Source organism: Capra hircus, chromosome 19 (genome assembly GCF_001704415.2).
Source record: "Capra hircus breed San Clemente chromosome 19, ASM170441v1, whole genome shotgun sequence".
In the NCBI taxonomy this organism is placed as follows: Eukaryota; Metazoa; Chordata; class Mammalia; order Artiodactyla; family Bovidae; genus Capra; species Capra hircus.
The window spans coordinates 19,577,532-19,604,778 of NC_030826.1; the positions used below are offsets into that span (position 1 = coordinate 19,577,532).

Sequence of the window (27,247 nt, forward strand, 5' to 3'; positions counted from 1 at the left end):
CATACACAGTGTTAAAACTAGAAAGTTCACCTTCTGTAGATTTGTTGATATTTGGGAGTGGGGGAAGTGGCAGAGGGAAGATACTGGATAGAGGATCTTTAACATTGTAGAAAATGTGATTTGCTTTCTTTTTTTCAGAAGACTCAGCCTTGAAGCTGTGCCTTTTATCTAGCACTGCTAAAGCCCACTGACTTTATAAAGATATCAAAAATATTTTTAAAGTAATTAATTACCTTCCTGATTCTCAGTGGTAGAGAATACTACCAACAGACCTGGGCAAGTTTCTGAATTTTGTCTCATCAGTGAAAATCTGTCCTGGAAAAGGCTTGCTGTTGGTTAATGGGAACTATTTTGTGGCAGCAGCTCACAATAAGCTTGAGAGTATCCAGAATATCCAGAGCTCCAGGAGCCACACTTAGAAACTGTTCAAGGTTATTGGTCTGGTCAGCCTTAACTCCAGGGCTTGGAATGCTTATCTATACTTAAACCTAAATAATCTTTCAAATTATAGACATTATCTCTAGCCTGTGCAAACCTTTGATGACATTTTATTTTACTGTAGCAAAATTACAGTTTTTTGAGGTAGGACTAAGTCAAGCTTTTAATAATGTTCATTATGCAGTTATTTAGAGAACAATTTAAAATCCTGTACTCTTGTTTCTATGGTTTTCCCCAAAATCATTGGTTGAGTAAAGGAATTAAATATCTGCAGTTAAATCTGTTTGTTATTTCAGGTTTGAAATATCTCCATTCAGCTGGCATTTTACATCGAGACATTAAGCCAGGGAATCTCCTTGTGAACAGCAACTGTGTTCTAAAGGTAGCTTTTCATTTTATTTAAACATCTAGGAAACAAGTGGAATGTCAGCGTGTGTTTAAGAACACATTTTTGTGAAAGAAATGGTTAAATTTATTCTCATCACTTTACCAGAAATTAAAGAACCCAGTGTTCTCCACCAATATCACTAGTCATGGACAAAACAGTAACTTAATTTGTAGCCTTGGCTCATGGTTTCTTCATGATATTTTGCACATATTTTGGAAACATTGGAATCGGAATTGCAATGTGACTAGAAAGAAGACTAGAGAAGGTGATTTCTTTTCAGCTTGTTCCATTACAGAGAAAGTATATATCAGAAAAAAGATTGGAAGACCAGTAAGCATCTACTTACATGACAGTCAAGTGTGGCTTTTAAGAAGACTGTATGATTTTGCACAGCTGATGTTTTTATATGCTGTTTGCCTGAGGCAGCAAAGTAGGGAAATAGAAACATTTAAAAGTGAAAATACTAAGCCAGAAAAGGGTCAAAGGTACTTCCACAGTATGTAGTGGCCAATCCTCAGTTACCCCTCTGAAGGGATATTGATTTCAGGGTTTATTATGGTTAGCAGCCCCCATATCTCAAGACATCAATTTCAGTTTTACTCTCGCCGCAGTACCACCCCCATAGTCTTTTCTTAGAGTGCCTCACAAATAGCAAAATCCGCATGTGTGCATTGCCCTCTCCCTAACAGAAATCTTTTAACAGACCTCCTAAATAGTGAAGGGCCCACCATCTTTCCCCATTATACAAATTAGCGGTAAGGGCCTTCCTAGAGCTGAGTCATCTCTGTGAAGGCAAATTAAAATTCCACTTATTTTATGAGCGTCTGCAGTATTATATGGTGCTTCAGTCTACAGTAAATATTCTTAACATTTCAATTGATATATTTGAAAAAGAAAAGAACTGTTTATAAACGTTGCCTACTATAAATGTAATCAACTGTCATTAGTACTTATCCTGTTGGCAGTTAAACTAAACCTTAAAACCAAGTATATAAATGAATTTCATTTTTTATTTTAAATGCTTTCTTTAAACTGTGGGCCAGTTTTCTTTAAAAACTAGTGTGTTAAACTGCTTTTGAATTAAAAAAAAAAGACTCCCTTCAGTCTATATGTAAAGAACTCTGATCCTGTTTTAAGTCTAGAAAGATTAAAAACACCTATTTTTCATATTTTCCTTGAAAACATCTAATATTATACTTAATTCTTTTTGTTTCCACAGATAATTAATTGTCCCAAAAACCATTAAGTAAAAACTACCAAAGTAAATTTTCCTTTTATAGGTCATTGAGTTCACTGCTTTTCACTGTGGGACTTCCCTGGTGGTCCAGTGGCTAAGACTGAACTTTCAGTGCAGGGGGCCCAGGTTCAATCTGTAGTCAGGAAACTAGATCCCATTTGCCACAGCTAAGACCGACTGCAGCCCAATAAATTAATTAAAAAATAAATAAATAAAAAGAGTTGTGACCAGGCTTCCCGGGTAGCTCAGTGGTAAAGAATCCACCTGCCAATGCAGAAGACCCGGGTTTGATCCCTGCTCTGGGAAGATCCCACGTGCGATGGAGCAACTCAGACCATATGCTGCAACTGTTGAGCCTATACTCTAGAGCCCCGGAGCCACAACTTTTGAGCCCATGTGCCGCAACTGCTAAACCCCACACACCCTAGAGCCCATGCTCTGCAACAAGAGAAACCAACGTAATGAAACCCATGCACCACAGCTAGAGAGTAGCCCCTGGTCACCTCAAGTAGAGAAAAGCCCACACAGCAACGAAGTCCCCGCACAGCCAAAAATAAATAGATAGAGTAGTGGCAAGCTATTAAAACACGGTGTGATAAACATCTTCAGACTATCTCCATAACCCATTTTAATTCTTTTTTTAAAATAATCAAAAACCTTAGAGTCAGAAATTTTTTGACTTATGCAGACCAAGTCACTTATATGACAGTTTAAACCAGTTTCTGCTTATTTCAGTTTCTGGTTGGAAAACTTCACAAAGCATTTATGTAGAGCCTGTCATGCTTGATGCCATTAACTACTTGCAGTCCATTTTCTAAATTGTCTTTTATGGTATTGTAACCTCCAGCTACATGAGAGAGTAACAAAGAAAATGTCATTTATGAATAAACAACATACAGATCAGAACAAATTGAAATTTTGCTCTGCTCCTTTAACTTGTCTTAGCAGCCTACTTTTAAAAGCCAGAGTAGATTGCCAATCTACTGATGCTAATTCTCTCTTCTCAAATGTAAAAATTTGTAGAAAATAATTATGACAAAACATTTTAAAAAATCATCCTTTCAGATTGAGAATCTATTTTGTTTACTGTTAGGCACAAAGGAGATAATTTTGCTGGAAATTGCAATATCTTTGGTTACCTGATCATGTAAGCTTCTTACTTTGGATTTAGCCTGTCTTCCAGATAAATTGCCAAAAAATGAATCCAGATCTTTTTTTTTTTTTTTTAAACAAAAGGCCTGCTTTATAAGAGAAAACATTTTCTGTTGGTTAAGGTGGTGTTTTGTTTTAATACCAGAGAAATAAAGTGGATTTTTAGTTTTTTTTGTTTTGTTTTAAAAGATAGCCTAAAAATTTTTGGTCAAGTAATAGAGTTTTAAAATATTATGTGTTATTTGAACACTGGTCTTTGGGAGGATTTGATAAACAACATATGCCTGTTTTCCTTTTTGGTATAGTTTTTCTGTGTGGTCGGAAAATGTACTTTCATTTTAAGTTTCAAAGATGTTGGTTTCATTCTGATTTGTCCCCACATACAGACATGCATTCATTTGATGTGACCAGACATAGTAGATTCAAGATAAAAAGATAAGATTTCCAAAAATTAGGGGTAAAATATGTTTTCTTTAAAGCAGTAGTTTTCCATTGCTTTTTTAAGCTACGAGATCCTTTTTTCAAATAAAATATTATGTTAGGACCTCAACTTAGAAGGCAGATAAGTATTATTTTGTCAGTTATATTAATAATATTGACTCAGACTTAATCAATGAAAACACTGGAGCTTAGATGGTCATTCCTCTCTTATCTCTTTCTCAGTGCTCCTGGTTTCTGTTTTGGTTGCCTAGTATCAAGAAAGCCTCAATTCCTGAAAATAAGCAAAATTTGCTGGTGGTGGCACTGCTGCCATTTACTAACAGCTCACCTTGCAGCCTCCAAAACTTTTCACTTAAACAGAAAGGGCAAGACTTCACTGGTGGTCCAGTGGTTAAGAAACTGCCTGCCAATGCAGGCATGGCTTCGATCCCTGGTCCCTGGTCCCGGAACTAAGATACCACTTGCTGCAGGGGAACCAAGCCCATGAGCTATAACTAAAGGAGAGAAAAAAGCTTGTGTGCTGCAACAGAGACTCGGCGCAGCCAAAAATAAACAAACAGAAAGCACAAGATTCATTCCTAGGTTTGTAGGTGAATTAACCAGTCTTTCTCATTTACTGTCATGTTCTAGCATACTGCCTAAAATATAATAGGCATTCAGTTAATTAAATGTTTATGGCATGAAGAATTGAAGGGACCTGTTAGCATTAGTATTCTACAGTGTGCTACTTTTTGACATATTCACATATTGGAATGTGAATTAATATTTTAAATATTTATAGATTCATGTGAAATTTAGGTAAAATGTTCATGGAACTCCTGAACTACCTCAGGATTAAGCAGGACTCTGAAACCCATAGCTTTGAAGAAATTTTACTGTGTATATTCCATAAAGATAGTGAACATATGGGAATTCCCTGGTGGTGTAAGTGGCTGGGACTTGATGGCTTCACTGCCAAGGCCTGGGGTTCATCTCTGATCAGGGAGCAAAGATCCCGCAAGCCATGCAGTGCAGCCAAAAACAAACAAAAAAATAGTGAACATAGTTAGCTCAGGAGGTCGTTTTCTTCCCTTATAATATCTTCCTCCATAAGCAGCCTTGAAAATAAATTAGCTTGGTTTCTTCATTAAACCTAAAAGTATACATTCAACTGCTTTTTGTTTGTTTCATTAATTACCAGGTAAAAACAAATGAAAAGTGAAAAGCTTGTCTTTAAGATAATTCTGTATAGAAATACGGAAGTTTGAGACTTTCTTCCCTCTCATCCAAATAATATCAAAATATACTGACACAATGTACTCCACCTGTATCATTGAAAACTTTGCAAAGTTCAGAGGTCTGTCAGGGTTTTAGTTTTTTATTATTTTGTTCTGCTATTCCACTTGTAAATATATTTGTCTATTTGACAACATTTTGATAATCTCTTCTGTTTAGATTTGTGATTTTGGATTGGCCAGAGTGGAAGAATTAGATGAATCCCGTCATATGACTCAGGAAGTTGTCACTCAGTATTATCGGGCTCCAGAAATCCTGATGGGCAGCCGCCATTACAGCAATGCTATTGACATCTGGTCTGTCGGATGTATCTTTGCAGAACTACTAGGACGAAGAATACTGTTTCAGGCACAGAGTCCCATTCAGCAGGTATGATTTCACTCTAGGCTTTAGGAACTTTCCATTCTATTACAGATTTAAAGGAAAAACCATCTTGTGTACATCTTGGGCTTATTCACTGTACTGTCTACATTGCTTTTAGCAAATTCAAGTTCTCTTAAAATTCAGAAAGTTAGGAAGATTACAGAGAGATTGATTTTGCAGCTTACGAGCCTATTAGAGGGAATGTTGACTTTATTACACGCACTGATGCATGGCAGCAGACTCCGCTGTAACAGTTTGCACAGGTGTAATCTTCAGTGGTTCAAGAGCCTCTGTTCTTTCTAACTGAATGGATCTGACTTGAAAATGTATTTGGTGACTTAATGTACTTACACTTTGTGCTTAGAATATAAATTTTGAGTGTTGACTTCTTTAAATATGAACATTTAGAACCCTTTCCAACCTTTATTGGACTAAATTATTTAAATATGGCAGAGAATATCAGAAGCTGATTAAAATGTTGGAAACCATTTGTGGTACTTTAACTGTCTGCCTTTATAAACTAATTCATTACTACCCACATTTTCTTTGGTCTAATTCTTAAGTATTTTTTATTCATAAAAATTTTAAGTCTTGTTTGCATGAGAAGAATGTAACAGTGGTGAGTCAGGCTGTACAATCCAATTGGTGGATTCAAATTCTACTCTGCCACTTGCTATCAGTCAAATTCTGGGCAAGTTAAACTGCTCTGAGGATTGTTGTGCAGAACAAATGAGGTAGCAGAGCCGACACTAAGGCCTGGAGTCTGGTAAGCACTCCATAAATGTTAGCACTGATCGTGGTGGTGGTGGCAGTGTGCCAGGGTATGAGGGGTACAGCTGTAAATAAGACAAAGCTTTCTGAAACTTTCATGTGAGACAGAAAATAAATAAGTATGGGGGGCTTCCCTGATGGTCCAGTGGTTAAGGCTCTGCACTTCCAGTGCAAGGGACATGGATTCGATCCCTGGCCGGGGAACCGAGATCCACATGCCTCAGAGCATCTAAGCCTGCGAACCACAGCTGCTGAGCTCATGACCCACAACTAGAGAGCTTGTGCGCCACAGTGGAAGATCCCAGATGATACAAACTAAGACCTTACGTGTTCAAACAAATTTCCTTTCAAAGAAAATAAATATAATCCCAAGTAATGATAAGTACTATCAAAAAGAATTAAACCAGGTTACGGAGAGAGAATGATGATGGAGCCAGAGCAGTGCTACAAAGCCGTCTGAGGGAGTAACATTTGAGGAGGGACTCAAGTGAAATGAGGGAGCCAGATATCGGGAACAGATATTCCAGGCACAGGGACAGCCGGAAGGTGCCTGGATGCAGGCGACACCGGGAGCACGCCTGGGACAAAAGGGACGACCAGCATCAGAGAACCCTCTGAGGCAGGAAGAAGTGTGGGTGTGTTGGAGTGAAGGCTTGATTAAGGAAGAGTGTGTAGGAGATGGGGTCACAGAAAAAGAGCCTGCCTGACTTTGGCAACCTGATAAGGACTTTGGGTTCTATTCGGTCCAAAGTGTGATGGAGAGCTGTCTGTTTTTGAGCAAGAGAGTGTTAAGATTTGATTGATCACATTTGAAAAGATCACCCTACCTACTGTGTATCTTTGTAAATAATTCATGCACTTGATGAAAAATGAAGCCATCTCCTTTATGCTCTGTCTACCAAGAGTTGTTAACTGATACATTAGAAACTGTATATGCTCTGATCAACATTTAAATTTATTTCTCTGCTATACATCCAGTCATTTTTGTTTAAGTCTACATCTTTTAAAATTGATGGTGGTGATAAAAAAAATTATCATATATAAATCTAATGTTGGGTAGTATTGATAATATCCACTTTATTACTCAATTTCTTTAGAAAGTAGAGTTTAACAGCCTTACCTATAAGATGACATGTCATATATGGACATAAGCTGCCATACAGAAGAGCTTAAGTAGGGACTTCCCTGGTGGCAGAGAGGGTAAGAATCCGCCTGCTAATGCAGGGGCCTCAAGTTTGATCACTGATCTGGTCCAGGAAGATTCCACAGGCCTCGGAGCAACAGAGTCCACGCACCACGACTACTGAGCCCACAGTCTAGAACCCGAGAGCTCCAGCTGCTGAAGCCCGTGCACCTAGAGCCTGTGCTCTGCAGCGAGGGAAGCCCAAGCCAAGGAGTAGCCCCGCTCTCCACGGCGCAGGAAAGCCCGCTGCACAGCGATGAAGACCCAGTGCTGAAAAGAACGTACAGAGGAGAATGTGAAGCGACCAGAACGGGATTCAAACACCTCGTTTGCTAGAGAAATAACAAAGGTCTTGAGTTTTTCAGTCTGATGTAGCCACTGAAGGAGAACTCACATCTGTCAGTCACCGTTGTATTTTGGAGTGAGAAATCAAGATCTGTAACGAAAACAGAGTCTAACTTACAAATGGTAGTATTAATAGATATTTGCTGAAGCACTTTCTCTTTGAGAAATAAATATCCTATGTGCTGTAGTATCAGCAGACTTCATTAAAATGTTTCTTATCCAAAGATCTGAGCTATTTTAATAATTTTATTTATTTTTGGCTGTGCTGGGTCTTCATTGCTGCCTGGGCTTTTTTCTAGTTTTGGCAAGCAGGGGCTTCTCTTTGGGGTGGCTTCTCTTGTTACAGAGCCCAGGCTCTAGGGCACAGACTCAACAGTTGTGGCACACAAACTTAGGTGTTTCAAGACATGTGGGATTTTCCCGAATCAGGGATAAAACCTGTGTCTCATGCATTAGCAGGCAGATTCTTTACCACTGAGCCATCAGGGAAGCCTGGATCTGACCCATTTTGGACAACTTTCTCAATATTTCCACTTGTTTTCATGAACTGCTCATTTCCTTTTGTGTTTATTAGAGGTCCAAACGTATCGCCAAGTCACTTTTCCCAGAAAGCTTTTGCACAGAGATATTTAATTCTGTGCAAAACAAGCCACTTGACAAACTCCATTATCCTGGAGGGCAGTGATACTGAGGGCCACCCCATGGTTTAGTTAAGTGCAGGAAATAGTGCTTTATATTTGGAAATCCCAGAATCAGGAGAAGTACTCTCTAGGTAAGAATTTTCCATCCTGGAAGAATTAGAATGAGATGTCGTTGCTAATTGGGTTAGAATAATCATAGCACTTACAGAAAATTGTTAAGGCAGTTTGCTATCTACAAGGGCTTGTGAGAAGACCGTTTTTTGGTCTCTTTTATTGGGCCCAGCTGACTAGACGTGGCCTTACACAGTGTCACAGTTTCCTGGGCACCGCAGCTTTCACCAGTGTAAAAGATAGTGTATGGCGTGAAGACACACAGCAGGCACATGCAGACTTGAAAATTACTGTCACCTTGGAATGCCACGGTGGCCAAAACCATTTTCTTTATTTCTGTCATATACATCCCAAGTGAACATTTTCCTGTTTTGTTTTATTTTGTTTTTTTTATAGTCCACAAAGTGAAAATAGAGGCTCCTACCAGTTAATCTGGAACTTTCCTTAAGTTTTCTGCTCCCCTCCATATTTGGTCCTCATCTCTCAGGCTATGACATAAGAGTAATGAAAGGTTGTTTCCATGAGCTTACTAACCATCTGTATTTCCTGTTTGTTCATAGTTGGATTTGATCACAGATCTCTTGGGCACACCATCACTGGAAGCAATGAGGACGGCTTGTGAAGGCGCCAAGGCACACATACTCAGGGGTCCTCATAAACAGGTGAGAGGAGTCAGGGGGGCCTTGTATTTGGTCACCATCTGTTTGGGCAGAGTTTCCCTCCCACAGAATAGCAAGATGAGAATTTTTAAACAAAAACATTACTTGTAGGTTTTATTAATTTTTTTTTTTTAATGTCATGGCCGTAGGTAAAATGTTAAAATATTTGTCAAACCCAATAGGATATAGTAATTCCCGGTGCTGTAGGAGAAAGTATTTTTGTAGCACCTTTGCTAGTAAATGACCTCTGGCTTTGGTCTCCTGGTTTTTGCCTTGTTGGGGACAAGTTACCGGGGATGGAGCCTTGACCTCCGTACCATAACCTCGTATATGTGTATCAAGCTGTCATTTTCACATACTAAGCTGAAATGCCCAGTATCTCTTATTCCAGCGAGGAATGTGAAGCTGTTTCTATTGCTCTCTTTCCACTAACACAGAATTAGATGTGAATGTTATTAGAAAAGAAGTACGAAGAGAGATTGCCAGATTTGCACTGATCAATATTACTTGCAACCAGCCAAGTCACTGCTGAGAAAGATGAGATGGTTATTATCTCCACCCTGTTGATTGAGCAGCATTTTTTAGAAGCACTTGCCTAATCTCCTTGGGAAAACAGCTTAATGATGTGAAGAGTGAGTAAGGGGAATACTTTTCCTAGGAACAACAAACCGAGACAGAAGGGAGAAGGCTTGACGAGGGAGCCTCGGCACCTCTTCCCTGGGCCTTCACCTTGCTTTCTCTTACGATGGGCATTGAGATGATCTGATTGATCGTTAGACTATCTGGTTGATGTAATTGATAGACCAAGTGACAGACCGAGTTTGGCAGTCCTCAGATTACCTGCCAGACATTTGATCAAGGCATTGCCTTTTCTTTGGAGTTCCCTGTCTATGATTCTGGTGTGAATCTGGAGCTTCCATTTTTACAGGCAAACAAGGCAATGGGTAAAGCGTGTTATATTCTAAAACCAGCCTGAATTGTAGATTTACTACTGGAGATGGTGTTTTAAACAGCCTCCTGCTGGTTACATCTTTCTGAAATGATGACGCTGACTCCCTTAGAAGAGCACAGTCTCAACCTAGAGGAAGGTTTATACTCAAAGAAAGATCTAACAAGATCTGTTATATTCAATTTACTGGCCAGTATCAGGGATATTAAACTAGTTTATCAATACCTGGCATATATACCTACAAAGCAGATTTTTAAAACATTTTGTTTGTATATTTGCAAGTAAATACGGGTACCTGTAAAATAAAAATTGTACAGACTTGGTCATTCTCAGCTACCTCCACATCATCCTAGTCTCCTCTGGATTAATTTGAGAATATCTTTCCAGACATTTTTCTATGCATTTACATATATTTGTACAAATAGAAATATATCCTATTGTTTGTTGGGATTTTTTTAAAAATACACATATACAGAAGGAAAACCTAATTGGCTATCTTCTTAAAGTCACAGATTACTGCCTCAAATTAATATACTTGTGTTGGTTGATTAATATACATCCTTCCATGTGGTTTATCAGTCAGGATTCTTTCCACTGAAACTCAGTTAAAGCTGACTGAAGCCAAAAAGGATACTTAACTTAGGGCTCATGTAACTGAAAAGTCTTAAGCTACCACTGACTTTGGGCTCTGCTGGATTCAGGTAGTCAGATGATATTTCATACCAGAACTTTGCCTCTCTTCTGTTCTGTTTTCCTATATTTTGGCTTCATTTTCAGAACAGGCTTTCCCCCATGAGTTGGCCAAAATGGAGCCAACAGTCTAGGCCTACATTCTATTAGCATATCAATCCTTCAGGAAAGAGCTTTCACAACTAGACTCATAAAAATATTCGGAGGGTCTCTGATTCTGTTAGGAAGGTACTTGGTCATGAGGAATGGAAAACCTTGCTTATGTGTTAGTCGCTTAGTCGTGTCCAGCTCTGTGCGACCCCATAGACTGTAGCCTACTAGGCTCCTCTGTCTATGGGATTCTCCAGGCAAGAATACTGGAGTGGGTTGCCATTTTCTTCTCCAGGGGATCTTCTGACCCAGGGATTGAACCTGAGTCTCCTGCATTGCAGACAGATTCCTTACCATCTGAGCTACAGGGAAATCCCAAAAACCTTGCTTATAATGGTTTAAAGAAATAGAAGTTTATTTTTTCCTCATATCAAAAAGTCCCAGAGGTAGGCAGTCTGGTGATGGCATCGCAGCTCAATTATGTCATCGAGGATCTATTTTTTTTCTTTTTTCACCTTTGGCATGTGACTTCATACTCTCTTTGTCCTCAAAATGACAACAGCTTGTCCACAACCATATCCATATTCAACGCAAGAAAACGGAGCAAAGAGGGAGCACTAGCAGTATCTGTACCTTTTCTCAGGAAAGCAAACGTTTACCCAGAAGCCTGCCTAGCAAACCTCTGCTTATGTGTTATTGTCCAGAACTGTATGGCATGTGGCCTCTCAGAAGGCAAGAAAGGCTTTTTAAAAAAAAAAAAAAGAAAAAAGTGTCTTTTCTATCCCAGTTAATAAGGGTAGAGATAAAGGATAAAAGGGTTGGGAGGGTGCATTAGGTTAGCCAGCCATTAACTGTTCCAATCTGTTTTACTGTGTACATCATCCTGGCAGCAGAGGTGGTGCTCAGGACGTCATTTGATTGGCCAAGCCCTCTGCTCATCTTTGCAGTTGGGAGACTGAAATCAAGCTCCACTGAATCACTTGACCTGAGAGTGAGAAAGGGAGTTGGGTCCCTTAAGGTCAGGAAATAATGGGCAGACAAGAACACTGGTATTTTCTATACATTGACTCTTTTCTATAACTCATGACGTGAGTTTGAGTAGGCTCCGGGAGTTGGTGATGGATAGGGAAGTCTGGCATGCTGCAGTCCATGGGGTCGCAAAGAGTCGGATGGACTGAATTGAACTACAACTCAAGATCTTGGATGAAGGGAATCTTAGCTGCCACGGCCTAGGAATCTTATTAAGGCAGATACTTGTTGAGGCTCTGCCGTGTTGATGGGATTGAGAAGTCTCCTACCAGCCCTTAGTCCCTTTGTTCATCTCATAAGGTTTAGAGCTTCATCTTTCCTCAGATTGTTCTCAGCTAATTGTGTCAGATACAAGTAAAATATTTTCACTGAGGTGAAAATAGTTCCATCTCCTGTCAGGGACTTTATCTTCGAGTTAAGAGAATCAGAGTACTCTAGAGAGTTCACGCAGTTCAGACTTCTTCTTTTTCAGATGGGGGTTTCTTTTGTATAACCCCAAAGTGCTTACTGTAGTGCACGTGCACGGTGCAGTTCAGTTCATGCTGCCGACTGATGAGCACGGCTTCTCTGCTGCCAGGTAAAGACTATCAGGAATCTCCAACAGGCCTTGCACAGCCTGGCTGACTGCTGCGGTGACCACAGTCTGAAGCTGGCTCTTGATAACTGGCGTCTGTCACCTAAGGCCTCTCGCTCAAGCCAGAGGCTAATCCTTGCTTCATTTCACTGGCAATTTCTCATAGTCGTTGCTGGAGCACTCTTCATAACCCTTCCTGTGCTCGTGACTCGGCACGGCACCCGCTCACTCCTACATGGCCTGAGTGACTTATAAACTTGAAGAACAACAGAAAGTGGACCCATATATAATGGATCCATATATTTCAGAGGGAGAAAAGTAATGTGTGTGAGTACTGGGGGAGTTGGCAGAACCTTTTTCCAAAGGAAATGTTTAAGGCATATTTCTAAGCATTCTGGGCTTCCTCATGGTTCAGCAGTAAAGAATCCACCCACAATGCAGGAGATGCAGGTCGAGAAGATCTCTAGAGCAGGGCATGGCCACCCACTCCAGTATTCTTGCCTGGAGAATCCCATGGACAGAGGAGCCTGTTGGGCTACACTCCGTGGGGTTGCAAAGAGTTGGACATGACTGAAGCAACTGAGCAGCAGCAGCTGAACTTCTACTTTTTCTTATTCAAATTGATTCTGTTGCACTTGAGGAGAAATATAAACTTCTTAGCATTGGCTCCACAGAGTGCAGAAAAAAAAAGAAATGCAGCATTTGTAGTATTGCATCTTTCCTGTGGAGCCAAGGCTAAGTTATTGATAGTTATCGTTTGGGAAAGGTACTGGCATGACTGAACTGACTCTTCTTTTTCTCTGGGCCTCTTTTTAACATCCATTTATAAACACAGAAAAGGAGAAAGCGTACCAAATTATTGTTAAGGCTGAAATGAAACTTAGGGTTATTTTTAATGTATCTGTTGGGGTGTACTTCTATAAAGAAAAGTAATATTGGGGGGAGGGTGGATTTGTAATATTTCAGGTAGCCTTAAACATCCACTCTTGATTTTCACAAATTCCCCATCCCATATCCATTTGTCCTCCAGTCATAAATTTTGCTTTCTAATTTATCTTAGATCCTCTATTCAGTGGCCTCTAGAACTGCTTGTTCATGTTTTCCTTGCCCACCAGAGAGGTGTTAATCATCTCTGTTGTCTCAGCATCTAGCCCAGGACCTGGCACTTCGTGGATGTCAGGATTAGCAGCGATGTTGGTAGGTAGGCAGGTCTGTACTGGAGTAGTCTAATGGATGAGAGAGCCAAAGCAAGTCACTTACCTGAGTCTAGTGATGGCAGAGTTAGAATTTGAAGCCACATTTTCTAGTACTTATTCCAGTATTTAGTATTCCCTTCCTTAAGCTATAACCTGCCTCCACCACAAAAATGGGATGAGGGGTAGATTCACTTTGAGAGTGGAAGAAAAAGAATTACTTATGGGAAGACATTTTGGTCAGTAAAAACTGACTGGAATTTGGCTGTCATCCTACACAAATCAGTGAAAAAGAGGACAACTATTCAGTTAAACCAAGAATCAGAGTCTTTCAAGATTATCAAATGACTTCATTTTATACAATAAAAAACTCTTATAGAAAATATGTGTAAGTTAAATCGTAGGTTAAAACCTTTTCCCTACACTCTCCACAACCCCCCCTCCTTCTCTTGACTAACACAAATAATTTTAGAGCTGCCATAGGCTTGCATATTTACTCCTTGGTAAATGCACCCAGGAGTAGTAAACTGGTCTACAAATATCTGAATGCCAACTATATATGAGTTCTGTGAGCATAGTGCTTTTTATCTGTAGTAATCCTATCAAGTATTGTACAGTTAGAGCAAAACTTCAGAGATTGTTTAGTCCAGCCTCCTCTTTTTAGGGAACTGAGATTCAGACATGTTGATCTAGTTAGTGAAGTAGAACTCCCATCTCCTTTTATCTCCTGTTAACTCGTGATCCTAAAGAAAACATCTGTAAGGTGAATAATTACCCCCTGATGATTCTGAGGTGTCTTCTTGTTCTTGTTGGATTTTCCTATACGGCTTAACTGTTGCAAGGAGGCAGATACATAGAATACTTGATGCTAGTAGTTGTCATAGCAGGATTCTAAGGCTGTGGTCAGGATACAAGGGGACCTTTCAGTGTTACTTGAGTGAGAGAGCAGTGACACCATTCATCTGCCAAGCAGCAAAATAACAGCTTTATAAGCTCTGTGGCTTCCAGGCTCATTAGAATCATCTCCCTGCCTCAGTGCAAAAGGGTTAGATATGGGTGTGTGGATATGCCTGCCACTTATTAATACAAAAACAATTATTGAGTGAGTAATCAGTGCTAAAGGCAGTATGGCTGGAACCAGCAAAAGCAGTGTCATGCTTTCTTAGAAGACTGTAAATTCCTGAGTGTCCTAAAGCTCCTTCAGCGTTTTGGCAACTTTATGGTAATATTGACATAAGACATTGTTCACATGCTTACTTGCACAGTTTACTTGCAAGTGGCTGAGGCTGTAAATCTTTTCTCCTATCCCTTGGCATGTTTGGTCTTCCCTTGCCAAAGCGTGTATAATATAAGGCTAATAGGGGTTTCGTATTTGCAGGATTACCTTTCAGTTTTCATAGGCTCTTTTGTGCTCTGACCTTCAATGGGTAATCATGCAATATAAAATATGCACTGAAAGTCAGTTGTTGCTTTTGAAGACTGGTTAATGAGGGGAAGACTCATCTCCTTTGAGTTGAGATTTCTCTGCACACATCTTTAGAGCTGGGTACTTAACTTGTCATAAATTGGCTGTATTCCACATCTACTTACACAAAGACTCGTTCACATATTTGAATTCTTTATTTTTTTGCAGCCATCTCTTCCTGTACTTTATACCCTGTCTAGCCAGGCTACACATGAAGCTGTTCATCTCCTTTGTAGGATGTTGGTCTTTGATCCAGTAAGTAGTATTTGTTTTTATGTTATTTTAATGAATTAAAAATGTGTTCTAAGAAAAATATCCTGGCTTTGAATAGATGGGCAATGTAAATAATGACTTTTTAAAAGATAACTCATGTAATTGGGGCCTGAAGTTTATCATGCTCCCCCATCACAAAGAAGTTCGAGTAGTAACACACAATACTACGTGAAGAGAGATAAGGAAGGGCATCATCCTTATTTATCTCAATATTTGTAAAAGGAGTTTGACACCAGGCTAAATTAGGGGAAATTTTTTTAACATTATTTGAAAAAAAGTCTGCCCATTGTATTGCATAAGGAAGTATTTACTCTGGGTTTTCAGTTCAGTCGCTCAGTTGTGTCCAGTTCTTTGCAACCCTGTGGACAGCATGCCAGGCTTCCCTGTCCTTCACCAACTCCCGGAGCTTGCTCAAACTCATGTCCTTCGAGTTGGTGATGCCATCCAGTCATCTTATCCTCTGTCATCCCCTTCTCCTGCCTTCAGTCTTTCCCAGCATCAGGGTCTTTTCCAGTGAGTCAGCTCTTTGCATCAGGAGGCCAACGTATTGAAGCTTCAGCTTCAGCATCAGTCCTTCCAGTGAATATTCAGGGCCAATTTCCTTTAGGATGGACTGGTTGGATCTCCTTGCAGTCCAAGGGACTCTCAGGAGTCTTCTCCAACACCACAGTTCAGAAGCATCAATTCTTTGGCACTCAGCTTTCTTTATGGTCCAGCTGTCACGTCCGTACATGACTACTGGAAAAACCATAGCTTTGACTAGACAGACCTTTGTTGGTAAAGTAGTATCTCTGCATTTGAATATGCTGTCTAGGTTTATCATAACATTTCAAATGGTGGCTTTTCTAAATGCCATTTCTAGACTTGACTCCTCTGGGGCAAAGTTCAGTTCTTCATTTATTCATCTGAAGAATGTTTATCACATCTGTGCCAGTAACTATTGTCAAAGAAGATTTTTTTTAATGAAAGCATTTAGAAAATTTTACTTACCAAGAGTACATGGAAGTCACCAAATACAAAACACAACAGATATTTAAAGGGAAAAAATACCCACAAAATTACCAGTGAGGTTTACACTGGTTTGTTCACAGTGAGAAACAGCAACTTTGTCACCTGATTATTAAATCTGCAAAGGTTAGAACAAAGATTAGGGATAAAAATGATTTGTTAGGGAGTCCAGGTCTGTAGGAAACAGGGTTTTTTTATTTGAGGGACCAGAATGCTAGCAAGGTCATGCTCAAAATCCTCCAAGCCAGGCTTCAATAGTATGTGAACCAAGAACTTCCAGATGTTCAAGCTGGATTTAGAAAAGGCAGAGGAACCAGAGCTCAAATTGCCAACTTCTGTTGGATCATAGAAAAAGCATGAGAATTCCAAAAAAAAATCTACTTTGCTTCGCTGACTACACTAAAGCCTTTGACTATGTGGATCACAACAAACTGGAAAATTCTTCAAGTGATGAGAATAGCAGACCACCTTACCTGCCTCCTGAGAAACCTGTATGCAGGCCAAGAAGCATCAGTTAGAACTGGACATGGAACAGCAGACTGATTCCAGATTGGGAAAGGAGTACATAAAGGCTGTATATTGTCACCCTGCTTATTTAATTTACATGCAGAGTACATCATGCAAAATGCTGGACTGGATGAAGCACAAGCTGGAGTCAAGATTGCTGGGAGAGATATCAACAGCCTCAGATATGCAGATGACATGACCCTTACAGCAGAAAGTGAAGAGAAACTAAAAGAGCCTCTTGATGAAGGTGAAAGAGGAGGAGAGTGAAAAAGCTGCCTCAAAACTCAACATTCAAAAAACAAAGATCATGGCATCTGGTCCCATCACTTCATGGCAAATGCATGGGGAAACAATGGAAACAGTAAAAGACTTTTATTTTCTTGGGCTCCAAAATCACTGCAGATGGTGACTGGAGCCATGAAATTAAAAGATCCTTGCTCCTTGGAAGGAAAGCTAAGACAAACGTGGACAGTGTACTAAAAAGCAGAGACATCATTTTACCAGCAAAGGTCTGTCTAGTCAAAGCTATGTGTTTTCCAGTAGTCATGAATGGATTTAAGAGTTGGTCCATAAAGAAGGCTGAGCACCAGAGAACTGATACCTTTGATCCATGGTGTTGGAGGACTCTTGAGAGTCCCTTGGACTGCAAGGAAATCCAACCAGTCCATCCTAAAGGAAATCAATCCTGAATAATTATTGAAGGACTGATGCTGAAACTCCCAATACTTTGGCCACCTGATGTGAAGAACTGACTCATTGGAAAAGACCCTGATGCTGGGGAAGATTGAAGGCAGGAGGAGATGGGGACAACAGAGGAGATGGTTAGATAGCATCACCAATTCAATAGGCATGAATTTGAGCAAATTCTGGGAGATGGTGAAGGACAGGGAAGCCTGGCGTGCTGCAGTCCATGTGGTCGCAGAGAGTCAGGCACAACTAAGTGGCTGAACAAGAACCAATCAGAGTGATCAAGTTATTTCTATCACATCTCCTGGTACAAAGTGGATGTTTTGTTTGGAGTTTTCCTTTTGTTTGTTTACTTTGGTATATGAGGTTCTTAGTGATCAGGGAGCAAGACAAAGTGGCAGTTCTTTTGCACAGTCCCTCCTTGTGGTCAAGTTCCTGCCATTAAGGACAGTTTCAGCCACATAACTTGCTGAATGAGCTGGTGATTTAGTGTCATTAGTTTGATATTTTATTTGGCAAGTTTATCTGTATAGCTTTCACAGGAGATTTTGATTAATACATAAAGACCTTTTGTATGGTTAACAAAATAAGAGGCGCATGAATTTCAGGTTTCAAAGGTAATTTCTGTCTGCCCATAGAGGATTTTCTAAAGGCCCTGAGGTTAAATTTATTTGTCAAGCATATGTTACTCTCTTTATTAGTTCTGCTTAGATTAGGAATGAGGAACCATGTAATTCACCTGTCCCAGGTTTTACCTGCAGTTCTTGTAGCTATAAGGTATCCTCTTTCTCTGAGCTCCCACGTTTATTAATGACCATGACCTGCTGAGAGCTCATAGTCTTTATAGCTCTAGGGCCCTTTTCCTAAGCCACAGAGTGGATGCCACGCTCATCTCCCCAGAGGCCTTTCGGATATCAGTTCTGCATGTGAAATGTAGTCCTTATTCTTCAACAGTGGGATTGTCACACTTAATTAAATGAAACTTCTGGTGTGGTCATAGTTACAAATTAGATTTATGTACAAAAAGGAGGTTTGATTTATCTAGTAAGGAGGATAGGGTCTTACTGAATTTAGTCTATGAATGATTTATTAGGGATTCTTTTCTTTCTAGTTACAAGAGCTCCGTATCTAGCTTAAAGAATGTTTCATTCTGATTTTGTCCTGTTAAATTTGAGAGTTAATGATACATTAGAAAGAAATGAGATTTTTTTAAAGCCATTAAAATAGAACATTAGCCATAATTAAATAAGTTTATTTAATCCATTTAGTCTGAAGTAGTTAATTCTTATTTTGTTGATCTTGGGTTAAGCAGTCTATTACCTCGCGTCTGCTCCTTGTGGCTGTCTGTAGTGATGATAAGCAGCTGTACCCATGAGTTTGAATCCCAGAGACAACAGTCAGGAGTACCTGATCACATTTCTTTACGGAGATCCTTGTGATGGTTCATATGGAAGACTCAACTCCTAATCTTTATCTTGTAGCAGGAGCCTTTAGGCAAATATAAGGAAAAAGCAGAAACAACCAGGGGATGATGAGATAAAAAGGTGCTGGTTCTTTTATTATAATAATACCAACAATACTGAAAAGGATGGAGTACAATAAATAATTTTAAAAGATGTGATTAACTATTACCTCAAAATAGTGAAGACATTAAACAAATCTCCAGAGACCTTAATTTATCTAAAGACAACAAACCGTTATAAGCAATATTTTAAAAGTACAACAATAACTATTAGGAATTTAGACAATTATTCACTTTTTTCTCTTGATGAACAAAAGCATATCTGTTATCTTAATACACACATCTTTCTTTCATCACACATTTCTTTTATGCTTTTTAAATACATATGTACTTTAATGCAAAGGTATTTGCCATCTTTTTTTTAACTGTTTGTTGATGGCTGCTAAATAATATATTAATTAAGAGCCTGGGTATATTAAAATTATGTTGCCCATATATCCAAGACCACATATTAACTCAATATTAGTAAAGTCTTAATGTTAACTAAGAATTAGGAGTTTACATTTTAAGTTGACTCATTAAGTCTTTAGAATTTTTAGCATACAAAAAACTAATTTCTTTTTAGAAACACATTACCTATTATAATTTATCTAATTTAGTTGAACACATAATTTTTCCAGTAGGAAAAAAATTCAAAATGATTAGGCTTTTTATGAAGGAAAAAAACCTAAAATTTATATAAACCAGAATATTATATTAGCATTATTTGTACATGACTGTAAAATCAGAAAGAAAACAGGTGGGTGTTTTTAAATTTTTATTAACTATTAATTCATACTGATTTGTCCAAAGAGTCATCTTGTATACAATTATTAAAACTTTTAAGTTGTTTATGAGAAGTATTTTGCTTACTTTGTGGTCCAGGAATTAAGTAATAGTATTATTTTAACTCACAAAGCTTTTTTAATCTTTGAGTTACAACTTGAGCAAGAAAAAATTTATGAAGAGCCAAAATACTTCATTCATAGGGAAGAATAATGTTTTTATATCTTTCCATTTCTTTTTATAGTCTTTAACATGTTATTGTTTCTAAAAGCCAGTTGCAATAGGAGTTTGCTTCATTTGATTTTAAGAGATCTCATAATATGATGTATTAACTCCTCTCAGAAGTATACAAAGTATATCCATTTATATTTGTAAAATGGAAAATTTTATCACTCTTATTCAAAACTTAGAAGAGCCAATTTTGATAAAGCAACAGAATCTCATAAAAACAAGTATCCATACCTATTACAGATGTTGATCAAGAAACAAGATGTAATTATGACATAGAGGACATAATTATGTAACACCAGATACTTCAAAAAGAACATCACTATTAAATCTGAGAAGTTTTGTGGGTTTTTTTTTTCACTTCAAAGAGACTTTAATTTGTTTAGAGAAATGAAAATTGATCACTGCATGCTAGGGATTTGATTTACTTTTTGTTCAAAGGCTTTTCTTTTGTAAAGCCTCTGAGACACTTCAGAGGACCCAGGCCTAGTACACACAGAACATACAACATACAGAACGCCATCCATAGTTAGGAAAACACCAAAATCTCTCCAGGCATGCATCTGAAATTTTAGGAAATACCAGAATCCCCAGACAGACAAGACTAACAGTGAAACCAGATTCCATCTGCTGGTTCACAGCTGACAGGCACCCAGTTTCTGACATCTGCCACCTGACAGAAATGACTTAATGGTTGTATGATAAAACCCAGATTCAGTCACTGCTGCTACCAGTTTGGACATGATCAGCCATGCTCACTCAGAAACAGAAATAGACTTGGCCAGTAACCAGTGAGCAAAAGCCAAAGAGCTCTCGACCCTGCACGTGAGCCTGGCTGGAGATGCTGTGGCCTCAGAAGGGTCCAGAACCAGGCAAGGAGCACTGTCCTGTATTTTTTGGTTCTGACAGTAGACCTTGATCCCAGTAGAGCCTCTGGGAATAGTTGGACTCATTTAGGAAAAAAGAAAAGGTTTAGTTGCTAAGCATGTTAGTGTGTCAGACTTCAGAAACGCTGTCACCAAATAACAAAACACAAGAAGCAGCAAAAGGAACAAAACCGCGTTGTAAAGTTCACATTCAACTCTTCTTGGTAGGTCAACAGCCGATTTCTCTTGTTACCGTATCCCAAAAGGTCATGACATGGCTTTTTAATATTAGCATAGCAAAAAATCAGAGATAATGTGTTTTTCTAGGGAATCCAGGTTTAGGGAAATACTTAACATTCTATTATTTGAGGGACCAGAATCAGTTGGAGGATCCAGTTATTTTGGGTTTGAATGCAAATGGTTTTCTCTTTTTTAGTTGTGTTATGTGAAGTGCTGGCAGACTGGAAGCAGGGCAAAGGGTCAGTTTGTGTTCTCCTCTCTACTACTGAGTCATCCTTAAATCCTTTAAAATCCACTTTGTCTCAGTAGTACTGACATATCCACTGAGCTACAAGAAGGGACAGCTTTATTCTTTTTTCATGGAGAAGCAAGTTTAAAAGTTTATGGTGTATGTAACTGGAAACTAGTACACTCAGTATTCTGATCTGAAGTGCCAGAAAACCCCAGGCTGCTGATACTCACACTGGGATGGATATCAAAACATGGCATGCAGGCTATTAGCTGCTGGGCCTAACCCCAGCAGCTTGCAGTCAGGCTTTTGCTCAAGTTGATTTGGTGTCCAGGAGGATAAAAGTTTCAAGCAGCTTTGTAAAATTGCCACCATGCTCACATCTAAGTGCTGAAACATATTTAGAAAATACAACTGTCACTTAAAATGTAAAAGTATCCCTTCCAAAGCATTGCATATTTAAATGTCATGATATTTCTCATTTTTGACCCCGCACACATCCATTTCAAGGTAGGAAACTTTTCAGGATTTTAGCAGAAAGTCATTTCTAAGTGCTTTCTGGCAGCGTGTGGTGGTTTATACCAGTAGCTTCTTGTCTTATGTCAAAAACTGCCTTTACTGCTATATTACCTGGCTCTAAATTCAATTATCCTCTTACCCTCAACCATCTGCAGTCACTCCTCTATGCAGGATGTACCGCACATAAATTAAATGTAAAGTTGTATAAAGCAGCCACTGTGGCTCATGAAAGATCCTGTATGGACAGTTCTGTTTATCTGTAGTGTTGATGTGCTGGTCTCTCAATTTGATTTCAGTCCAAAAGAATATCCGCTAAGGATGCCTTAGCCCACCCCTACCTAGATGAAGGGCGACTACGATATCACACGTGTATGTGTAAATGTTGCTTTTCCACCTCTACTGGAAGAGTTTATACCAGTGACTTTGAGCCCGTCACCAACCCCAAATTCGATGACACTTTTGAGAAGAACCTCAGTTCTGTTCGACAGGTTAAAGGTGAGTGTGTTTTTTTGGCTTTCCGCCAGGTGGGCTGACTCTAACATTTTCTGTTATGTGACTGGAAAGCTGAGGTCTGGATGGTGATCAAAGCTCCTTTGTATGTTTTTTTTTTTTAAACTTGCATATAGCCGTTTGTCCAGAGTATATAAGCCAAGAAAGCTATGTGTGTTATAAAAACACTGATTTTATATCCAAGGGAAGGTCTGGCAGAGGAATGAACATTTTGTTCTTGTTTTTAGAGCTGACTTACTGTGACTCAATATATTTAATATGTATTCACTCAGTGTGATTGCATGGAATGAAACATTGGACTTTTTTATATAACATGCAAAGCTTTAAAAAGAATAAACAGCCACTGAGGGAATCATTCCTTAGATGATGACAAGAAGAGGATTTCTGATAGTCTAGTCATAAAATATCCTGACACAATCTCCTCTTGGGTTGGGGGTTAATGACATCCAAAATTCTGAGTGATTTTAAGTGTCTGCTCTAGGACATTTTAGAAAAGGATTGTCCCCAAAGTGACCAGCCTGAAACTATGTACCTAAATACCAACTCAGGTTTTTTAAGTAGTTTTCAAAAAGGCAATAATTACCAGCAGTTTAGAAGAGCTCATGTATAATGCCAACCCAATAGAGGCACTCTCAGATTTATACACTATTTTACACCTCCCACGGGTGGGATTTCCAGCCCCTGTAATGCCACTTTGGGAGGGTTGGCCTGCATTTAGCAGCACCTGTCGTCTTGGTTTCAGGAAAGTTCCATTGAGTTCTGCCTGAGAGATGACGTGTGTGCTTGGTTTAACTAAACCACTAGGAAATGCCGTTCAGATGCTGACTAGAGTTAAGCCAAGAATCCACTGCTCCCAGGCCTGCAAATTGGCATGGGTTGTATGATGTTTGTTTTCTCCACAGAAATCATTCACCAGTTCATTTTGGAACAGCAGAAAGGAAACCGAGTGCCTCTCTGCATCAACCCTCAGTCCGCTGCTTTTAAGAGCTTTATTAGGTAACTGTGTAACTCGAACTTCCTTGTTAGAATTGAAAGGATGCCACTGTGAGTTTATTATTCAGCATATTTCTTGTTTTATTTAGATTAGATAACATGAATAAAAGGTCCAACAGAAAGTTTCTGAGTTTTGGCTTTACTCAAAAGCACATGTAAAACGTGAACATGCGTTTCCACTCTCACTTCAGTTCACTGTGGTTGCCTTGGCGGTTTTCCCCAGATGACCATTATGCTGCCTGATCAAGTGCGTGGGGATCGTCCTTCTGCAGCAGCCACTGTCCTGGAGTTGGACGTGGTCACCTCAGTTCCCACTACCAGCCCCACCACCTTAATGATAACTGCAAGCAAGAAAATCATATTTTATAGGTGGACTGCTGATATATCCTCTTTAGGAAAGAAGCCAACAGTCTGATTGGCTCAAGAGCTATAAGCCTCCTCTAGAACCTAGCAAGCCTCATGCTCTGTTTGTCCTTTTCTTCTTCATTTCTTTTCCCTGACTCTCTGTATCAGTCATGGTCCAACAGGAGAAAGAAGCCCACCTAGTAATACGAACAGGGAAAATTTAATAACAAGCATTAACTAGGAAAAGATGGCAAACCACTCAAAGGCCTGGAAGAGGATGCTGAGGAGTCCGAAGTAGCAAATGCAGAAAAGCAAGCACTCCCTCTGGACCAAGGGGGAGTGAACAGAGAGAAACTGAGAACTCAGAGGAAGCCCCTCCACCCCAGGCTAATAAGATTTGGACCTCTTTGGAGAGTAGCTAGCTGCCTCAGGAACACAGCATTGAGGGTGGTGAAGAAACTTTCCAAAAGGGGTGGGCTGAGCTGGTGCATTACATAGCCTGCTGGGAGCAGAGAAAGTTTGGGTAGAGCGAAGCCGCCCCCCCCGCCCCCCTCCCCCCCGAAAAAAGGCACACCAGAACCTGGAAGGAAAGCAGCTTCCTAACACCGTGGCCTTGCAGCGCCCCTCGAGCGCCCTCTGTTGACAAAGGCTCACATCAGGCCGGGCGGCAAAGGAAAAAGGTGCACAGGTCTGGCTGGGGTATCAGAGAGCAGCGTGTAGGGGTCTTTGACCTGAGAGGCCATGCTCTTCCTGCCCTTCTCCCACTCCTTTTCCCCCTCCTCCTCGCTTCTCTTTCCCTTCCCCTCACACTTCCTCCTTTTAAGTGGCCTGGATATAGTGTTGAAGGGGATTGAATTTACTGAACCAAGGTCAAGAATTTTTTAGTCATCTTTCATTCCTTCCATGTATGTTTCCATAGAAAGAAGGAATGAAGTTGCATTTTTACTTCTCTATGGTTTTAAATTACTCTGCTTTAAATTTTTCCCTAAGAGTCAGTGACCCAGTCAGTCAGGTGTTTTAATGCCTTTCAGGTGCAAGTTATTCATTATCCTGGGCCCCGAGGAAGCAGGGTGACACCAGCCGCCTCGAGGCTGTAATCTTAGTTGGCAACATTAGACAGACCTGTGAAATAACCGACAAAACAGATCTGTGGATAACAAGTGCTAAATGATTATCAATTAAAACTTGATAAAAGAATGCTTATGAGGCTCATTCAAAATAGGTCCCCACTTAAAATCACCTTATTTTGAGAAGCTACTTTTAAATGGATAATTCTGTATCCTTTAAGATTATTTTCCCAGTTGATTATAGGTATTATTATTTATGATAGCTTCCATTCGTATTATGAAGTAGGCACCGTGGAAAGCACTTTACACAGACTATCTCATTTATTCACCCCCATATCCTCTGGAGGTGGATAGATAGATGCACCGTTAGAGAAGTGAAACAGGTGAAACTCCAGGAATGGACTTGACCCTTTGTTTTTTTTTTAGAGGAAGAGGGGGAAACAGGCAGCAGTGAGCTGCCCTTTTGTGGTGCTCACAGCCGGCTCACTGTGTCTCTGTTCTCTTCCAGTTCCACTGTTGCTCAGCCGTCTGAGATGCCCCCATCTCCTCTGGTGTGGGAGTGACGGTGGAAGATAATGTACTACTGAAGATGTTATGTAGCTCTCCACTGGAGTCTGGGATTTGCAATTCTGGAGGTTAATCATGCTTGTACTGTAATTTTACTAATGAAGTTTTAAATTAACAACCACTACTTGTATGATAGGAATAATATTTAGAAATGTTACTAGACTTTTAATCTTGTAAAGTGGTTGTGCTTTTAGAAAAAATATTTTACCCAGAGTTGCACATGTTTTATGAATTTAGTGCAGCTGTTATGGCTCACCTCAGAACAAAAGAACTGAACCAAATTTGGGAGTTTGGGGTTTTTGTGTTTGTTTTTTCTTTTTTAAAAATATGAAGTGAGATTGTTCACACACACACGCAAAGGACAGTCATACATTTTGATATTTGAGCCATTCCTGAAAATTTGGGGTTTTCTAAAACAAAGAATCTAGAAACCTTGCCTGCGACCAATCATGGAGCCACGTGAGCTGATCGTGGCTGCACCTGGGGGGTGGGGGAGGGGGGCATGCCACCTAATGATCAAGCCCTATAATTAGCTTCTCATTAGAGCCGTGACGGTGATGTGTGCTGTCTAAAATCCAATGTTGTGGGTAGAGAGAATGAGTTTGTGACTAGGAGAGACTAAACTTTTGTTTTCCTTACCCAGTATAAATATATATATATATATTTAATCTATTTTTATTAGAAGTTTTTCTGCTCTTTCTTACATAAAAGAATCCCCAAGCATGCATCTTTCATGTGTGTAAATAATTCATTTCTGGGCTAATTTCAAAAGAATCCCAACATTGCTGTATAGCGAGAGAACTAGCTTGCACATTTTAGGTCTGTGAAATTTTGTGAGACTTTTCCTGCACTGGACAGTAAAAAAAAAAAATAAAGATAAAAACAAATTTAAAAAAATTTTTAAGCCACAAAAAAAGGCACATAGGGAATTATGTCAAATGTGTTTGTGTCCTTAGGCAAAGCTGTGGGAGTCTTGAAATGTCACAGTAGTAAATAACTTATTACTTTTTGACAAATTCTTTTTTCTGTTGGAACACTGAATCCTTCTGTGCATATGTATATATGAATACAAATTGAAGGCCTCTACCTCCTGGAGTTATACAACTTGGCTTGTTTACCTCCACATGCTGATGATGACTATTTTTTTTTTTTAAGTTCAATGTGGAGACTTGAAACTTGAATGTCCCTTCCAACTTTTATATTAAAAATAAAAAGACAAGAAAATTGAAGATCGTTTTTCACCTGTACAAGGAATACTAATGGATCGTCTTAAAATTGGTCTAGGAAAAACCTTGGTGTGTGTTATGGACAATTAACTGTTAAAGTTATTGTAAGTTATCTGTATTTAGCAGAGTATTTTCATCTTGAGTGATCTGAGCTGAATTTGAAGACTATTAATAAGTTATGTTTGGAAGTTTTAACTTCAATGAAGTAATTATTTGCTGTGAAAGAAACAAACATTGAATTACTAAACAAAGATGGTGCAATATCTTTGTTTTCTTTTTACGAGGCTCCTGAGAATCAACCCAACTGAAGCATTTCAATTCACTTGAATGAGAAACGTGTTTAGTATCAAAAGAGCCCAAGAAGACACTGGTGTGAAAGGTACAATCTCAGAGGTTGGTCAGTTACCGTGGCACACTTACTGGTCACTTTGTACAATGTAGATTTGAAGTACAGTGGTGAAAACATTAAATGTGACATTTGAAAAAGATGTGTCAGCCGTGTTATTTCCTTTATTTTCTCTTCAGTATAACTTGCAGCCTGCATTTGCAAGTTTTGAGACATTACCTATTTATATTTCCATTTCAGTTTTTGAGGAAATTAGTTGTGGAGTTTTTTTTTTAACCTTCTCAGAGACTTTGGATTGCCAAAAACATAACTGAAAACTTATTAACTGATTTCAGAGATACTATTTATATGTAAT

General features: G+C 39.2%; 1 protein-coding gene across 1 annotated transcript in view; it reads left to right on the top strand.

The window, feature by feature from the left end:
* The window catches only part of NLK (nemo like kinase), a 127,376-nt gene extending 100,342 nt beyond the window's left edge, over nucleotides 1-27,034 (top strand). Inside the window, exons 5-11 of the mRNA XM_018064292.1 lie at nucleotides 735-820; nucleotides 5,091-5,300; nucleotides 8,906-9,007; nucleotides 15,163-15,249; nucleotides 22,135-22,333; nucleotides 23,251-23,344; nucleotides 25,262-27,034. Coding sequence (XP_017919781.1) covers nucleotides 735-820; nucleotides 5,091-5,300; nucleotides 8,906-9,007; nucleotides 15,163-15,249; nucleotides 22,135-22,333; nucleotides 23,251-23,344; nucleotides 25,262-25,316 — 833 coding nt within the window. The 3' untranslated portion in view covers nucleotides 25,317-27,034. The remainder of the gene's footprint in view (nucleotides 1-734; nucleotides 821-5,090; nucleotides 5,301-8,905; nucleotides 9,008-15,162; nucleotides 15,250-22,134; nucleotides 22,334-23,250; nucleotides 23,345-25,261) is intronic.